The following is a 6,385-nucleotide window of genomic DNA, read 5'->3' as shown; positions in this document are numbered from 1 at the left end:
CTTTTCCACCAATCCTAAACCTAAGTTGCATTACTTAGCTACATTTACTTGAGCAGCTAAAACAAAGAAGAAGAAAAAAAACATGTAAAAGCTGTTTTTAGATATTTTGAAAACAGTGGAAGTATTGCTCTGCTGCTGCTCTCAAGGCCTGACTGACAGCCGCTCTGAAGTCTTCTCTTGTTGACTACTAAGTAAATAAAGTAGCTTAATGTGCTGTGTGAGGACAGAAGGCTCGAGAATTAGAGTGCGGCTGCTGTTGCTCGATGTTAATGAATGAGTGCAAAGAGTGAGAAGGGCAGAGAAAAAGATGATAAAGAAGAGACAGCGGTAAGGCACTGCTCACATGGATGCAAGCGTGTTTGCTAAAGACACAAATGAAAGAACACAAATGCAGTTGTGTATACAGACAACTCAACCAGACAGCAACAAATAAAACCGTGCATTAAATGTAAAGAAAGTCAAATGGTCTGAGGGGAGTGCTTCCTTAGAGAGAAGGAGAGGAAGGGACTGTGTGGAAGAGCTGGAGTCAGTGTGTGGAAGAGCTGGAGGAAGTGTGTGGAAGAGAAAGAGGAAGTGTGGGAGGAAGAGCTGGAGGAAGTGTGTGGAAGAGCTGGAGGAAGTGTGGGAGGAAGAGCTGGAGGAATTGTGTGGAAGAGCTGGAGGTAGTGTGTGGAGGAGCTGGAGGAAGCGTTGGAGGAAGAGCAAGAGGAAGTGTGGGAGGAAGAGCTGGAGGAAGTGTGTGGAAGGGCTGGAGGAAGTGTGGGAGGATGAGCTGGAGGAAGTGTGTGGAAGGGCTGGAGGAAGTGTGGGAGGATGAGCTGGAGGAAGTGTGTGGAAGGGCTGGAGGAAGTGTGGGAGGAAGAGCTGGAGGAATTGTGTGGAAGAGCTGGAGGTAGTGTGTGGAGGAGCTGGAGGAAGCGTTGGAGGAAGAGCAAGAGGAAGTGTGGGAGGAAGAGCTGGAGGAAGTGTGTGGAAGGGCTGGAGGAAGTGTGGGAGGATGAGCTGGAGGAAGTGTGTGGAAGGGCTGGAGGAAGTGTGGGAGGATGAGCTGGAGGAAGTGTGTGGAAGGGCTGGAGGAAGTGTGGGAGGAAGAGCTGGAGGAATTGTGTGGAAGAGCTGGAGGTAGTGTGTGGAGGAGCTGGAGGAAGCGTTGGAGGAAGAGCAAGAGGAAGTGTGGGAGGAAGAGCTGGAGGAAGTGTGTGGAAGGGCTGGAGGAAGTGTGGGAGGATGAGCTGGAGGAAGTGTGTGGAAGGGCTGGAGGAAGTGTGGGAGGATGAGCTGGAGGAAGTGTGTGGAAGGGCTGGAGGAAGTGTGGGAGGAAGAGCTGGAGGAATTGTGTGGAAGAGCTGGAGGTAGTGTGTGGAGGAGCTGGAGGAAGCGTTGGAGGAAGAGCAAGAGGAAGTGTGGGAGGAAGAGCTGGAGGAAGTGTGTGGAAGGGCTGGAGGAAGTGTGGGAGGATGAGCTGGAGGAAGTGTGTGGAAGGGCTGGAGGAAGTGTGGGAGGATGAGCTGGAGGAAGCGTGGGAGGAAGAGCTGGAGGAATTGTGTGGAAGAGCTGGAGGAAGTGTGGGAGGATGAGCTGGAGGAAGCGTGGGAGGAAGAGCTGGAGGAAGAGCTGGAGGAAGAGGGGAGCCTGGGAGTCCCTGCTCAGGGTGCTGCGACTGGGATCCAGCCCTGGATAAGTGGAACATCTGGTCCCTAAACCACTGTTTGTAAATCACTGTTCTAGTCTAAATGTACTCCAGCACGTTCACTTCGACATTCAGGACTGTATTTACTGCATTAAGTGCTATTCATGATCTGCAAGAGAAACTACTTTCTGATATCTTGTGCCTCGCCGTCACGTCGTCTTGGTGGAAAAGAGGCGCCGGAATCGTCTCCAACATTTTAACATCAATCAATTGACAAAGAAACATACATTATTATTTCCACAGTAGTTTTTCGCTTTAGTTTTTGAAGTCTTTACACCTCTGACTCCAGACTGGACAGTCTCCTCCAGGGCTTCAGCAGACATGGGCTCCCCGCAGGCTGCAGTCCTCCTCCGGGCACCGCCGTCGCGTCTGGTGCCTGGTACGCACCATACCCTGCATACACCCCAGTTGCGTCTGCGTACAAGAGTGCCCTCTGGCTGCCGCCGCACTGCCCCGCGCCGCACGTTAACAGCTGACACCCCTGACTGTGGCGCTGCACGTCCAACGGCCCATGATACAGAGGCAGACCTGGATACGAGTTCAAATAGTGCGCGTACTGTCTGCTCAGCAAGCTGGTCGCCCTCCGCACGACGCCTTCTCCGACGGCGCCTTGTCGGATCGCTTCTCCGTACGTCGGTAAATGGGTTGACTGCGAGTATCTGAGCTTCTGCCCTTTGCGTCCGTTCGGTTTGCGCTGGTCTTCCCGAATGTGGAGGTACGCTTGGTTCCTCGGCAAGCACAGGTTGTTACGGATCTGGTTGGCGCCGTAAGCTTTGCCTGCCGTCGTTTGAGCGACGACGCATGGGAACAAATCCGGTAAAGCTTGGCTGGACGTGGACAAAGACGACTGCAACTCGTCGACTGGCTGGATCTGCTCGCTTCCCCAGGTTGCTTTCAAAAACGAAGGCCTACGGTTTCTTCGCCTTCCCCTTATGACAAGGTCTTCAGGAGGCCACGAGCAATAGTTATCCACTCTTGGACAAACGGCTTCTCTTTGATAGATATTGTCAACGCTAGGTGCGGAAATGTGATTTACTTCAAGTTGGCTGCTTTTGAGTTCACTCAAATAAACGTTTCCCACTTTTTCTTGCTCCCTTCGCTCGCCATCTTGGAAACTTCTTGATCTGCGCTTGCGTCTTGCAATATTGGCCGGAACAGTTGCCGGGTGAGATGCGTAGATGTCCGGTAATTGTAGCTCATTGTAACCCGAATACGGCGATTGCGAACGGTTGTCGATGTAGACGTGTCCGGTGGTTTGGTAACTATGTGGGTATTGGTGAGGCAAAGGTTCGCTAATGGCTAAATGAGGACTGCTTAGGCTCGAAACAGGAAGTGGACGGTCATACAAACAGGAAGTGGATCTTGTCGGGAGCGTGTACCTTAGCGGCGTCGGTCGGCAGACTTGCCTCGGCTGCTTTAGCGACTGTACGGCTAGAGGCGGAGTTAGCGACCGCTGCGGTAACGACGCATGGTTTTCGGAAACGTACGCAAATCCGCTGGGGACGGCTTCGTTGTGCCGAATGGTGCCGCAGCCGCTGGTACCGTGCCGGGTCAAATGTTCGATGGTTTTGGTGGCGTTGTCCAGAGAGCCCTCGACGTTAGCGGTGGAAACCAGGCCCTTTGCGGTCCGTAGCATCTTTAGCATGTTAGCCTGTGCGTAGTTGGAAGTCAGGTCGGGTTTAGCCAGGCCAGAGGAGCGGCCGGTGTCCTCCACGCCACTGAAGCAGCTGTAGATGCCCTGAGAATACAAGAAGCATAAAACTAATTAAAGAAACACATTTTTACGTACTGTACTTGTTGTATAGATTAGTTTTTATTTCTTAAGTTTGACCATTTACATGCAAAACAATCTGTAAAATAACAGAAATAACAGAAAAAACAAAGAAGTAGGAATACCCAAACAAAACAAAATAATAAATAAATAAATAATAATAACTGCCTAAATGAATAAATAAATAATAATAATGCAGATGGAAAAGTATGATCTCTTTGTTGATAATAATCTTTTTTTTTTATACATGTTGTGCAATTAAAGGCGCAATGGACAATTTTTCGGCGATTTGAGAACACAGGCGGAACCGATACAACACACACGTGCGTTTGTTTATTAGCGCGACAGATCGCATCACATCTCTCGTCTCCCGTAGATTTCTGTCCACTTCTGCGTCAGCTCGAACTGTCTTTCTCCGTCTTCATTTTGCCCCGTACACTGAGGGAACTATATTATGAAAGATCCATGCGCTTAGGCACGCGGAAACGTGGGGACGAGCCTGACGCGGCTGCAGGTGAGCGGTAGGTGCGTTTTATGATTGATACGTGGCAGGACTAATCGGCAGTCCACGCCACGAGGAAACAAGACTCAGATTTGTGCCAAAAAAATCGTCCATTCAACCTTTAATGTTGCAGTTGAGGCAGAAAAAAGTCGTTTATAAAATGTAGGTTTATTTTTATTCTATTTATTTGTTTATTTGAACCAGGACAACACAGATTGATGAACATTTCTGCAACTGTGCAACATAAATAACATGGGACGAGCTCAATTGAAGTTCAATTATGAAACAAATTATTGTTCAAAGTAATTATGCGACAGTTAAATTCTGTTGTGAATTATAAGATTGCTTGTTCTGCTCCTTATATTTAGTTGAAGATGAAAGGATATTAATAATGGTATTTATGACCAGAACAATGTGGGATTATGATGTTATCCTGAATCTACGCCAAATACTGGTTTAATTTATTTGACTCGTCTTGTTATTTTGATTATGATTTTCTTGTATTTGGTTAATTATAGTGTGACGTGCGAGTGACTGTGTCAAAGTAATTTCCCTTGTGGATCAACAAATTTTGTCTTAGTCTACTCTAATCTGAAGTACACGATTCAGCGGCACATCACCGATTACACTGACTTTAAAGAAAAAAGACGTATACAGTGTCGCAAATATGATCCATGTCACTGTGTCCGGTTCTTTAGATATGACCAGGATGACTGTTCTCCAAAAGTGTCAATAATTCAGTTAAATCCACCGTCCGTTGACTCAGACAGTTTCAAGCTCCACACTGGTTCTAGTCGCTCTAATCTAGGTCGTCAATACCACAAAATAAAATAAAAGTGGCAAAAGACCACATCAGACACAATTTGCATCCGACTGCGGGCGTCGGAGCACAAACAATTTAAAAATAGTCCCAGATTGATTATGCATTCACCCCAAAACTCCGACAACAGCCCGCGTTCTCAGAGCTCGTCCCAGAGAAAGAGCTCCAGACTGGGTCAAAGCCGGAGCCTGCCGCCGGTGGGACGTCCGGGCACAGAGTCCGGCCCCCTGGGAGCGTTTAGCCCTTAATCTGATCAACCATGTGATCACCAGTACTACTACTACTACTACTACTACTACTACTACTACTACTACTACTACTACTACTACTACTACTACTACTACTACTACCACCACCATAACTACTCCCATCCCATTTCTGACTTCTGCAGATGAAAACATGTAATCTAATCCCTCTAAATTAAATTACCCATCTTATGTTGAACAGTCTTGACACATTTAGCCTGATTAGCCGTGAATATTTGGTTTTGACCCAGTAGTTTCTCCATTAGCCTCTCCACACGACCCTCTGCGATGTGTAATTAAACGCACATAAACAGCGATTAGGGTTCGTTTTTCAGGCGCTAAAGCCAAAGCCGCGAGGAGCAGTTTGTTCAATGAGGAATCAACTCAAACCGAGCATTAAGTGTTCAACAATTAGCGACGCCACGCCGGATCGTTAGCCAAAGAAAATCCACGCTACAGCAGCCAATCAGAGCAAACAGACAGAGCAATACAACACAACACAAGCAATTACTTTTTAAATTAATGATAAAGGGAATCGTTTTACTTGAATGAAGAGTTTTTACTCATTTAACATTGGCTTCTATACAATTATTTTGCAACTAATAATTAATAACAATGACTGAAAGTAATTAGTTTATCTCATTTAGTAGGTCGGTGGTTTTCTGATTCACTCTTGGTTCAGTCCTCGGTTTGTCCTTCAAAAATAATACAAATAATCCTGGTTAAGCCCTGAGAGATTCTAGTTTTGTGGTTTTGTCCTGGTTTAATCCTTGTTCAAAACTGATTTAGATCTTGTTTATTTCTAATTTGGTTGCGCTTGAATTCTAATTTGACTTGGTTTAGTTCTACTTCTGTCATGGTTTAGCTGGGATTAAGAATACATTTCTTCTAATCCTTCAAGTCCTCCTGGTTTGCAACTAAGTAGGTTTATTTTAGTTGGTGATTATCTAAAAACAAGCCATGCAAATGTTGAAAGAAAAGACAAATTCACAAATTAATTGTGGGAGAAAACAATCATCACCAGATTAAAAAAAAAAAAAAAAAACAGGAATGCAGAGGAACTGTGGATCCTGCCAACAACGCCAAATGTTGCAGAGCCGTTGTTTAATTTAATGCATTTTTCATCACTTTGAATTTCCTTGTTTATGAAATGTGCTCTACAAACAAACTCGCCTTCCCTTGCCTTCATTCAAATTTAAAGTGCGTTCACGAGTTGAAAAATGCACATGAAGGTCGCACGAGTCAAGAAAATAATTTGAGAAGTCTGGTCAAATGCTGCTGCCCGACCTGACGTCAATTAACTTAAACACGTGAGCTTTTTGACTAAATGTTACTATATTTAGGGGTTTACTGTCAG

At 46.0% G+C, this 6,385-nt stretch overlaps 1 protein-coding gene across 2 annotated transcripts in view; it reads right to left on the bottom strand.

Moving 5' to 3' along the window:
• Positions 1 to 1,689: 1,689 nt before the first annotated feature.
• Positions 1,690 to 6,385, bottom strand: part of LOC140368735 (glutamate receptor ionotropic, NMDA 2C-like) — a 59,246-nt gene continuing 54,550 nt past the window's right edge. For both annotated transcript variants that reach the window (XM_072455787.1, XM_072455789.1), the window contains exon 15: positions 1,690 to 3,428. In XM_072455787.1, the coding sequence (XP_072311888.1) occupies positions 1,962 to 3,428 (1,467 nt within the window). In that variant the 3' untranslated portion in view covers positions 1,690 to 1,961. The remainder of the gene's footprint in view (positions 3,429 to 6,385) is intronic.

Source organism: Eucyclogobius newberryi, unplaced genomic scaffold (genome assembly GCF_026437365.1).
Source record: "Eucyclogobius newberryi isolate DKJ021-1_F unplaced genomic scaffold, fEucNew1.0.hap1 SCAF_20, whole genome shotgun sequence".
In the NCBI taxonomy this organism is placed as follows: domain Eukaryota; kingdom Metazoa; phylum Chordata; class Actinopteri; order Gobiiformes; family Gobiidae; genus Eucyclogobius; species Eucyclogobius newberryi.
Note: the sequence above shows the minus strand (reverse complement) of the source record. Positions and strands in the feature narration are given on the sequence as shown.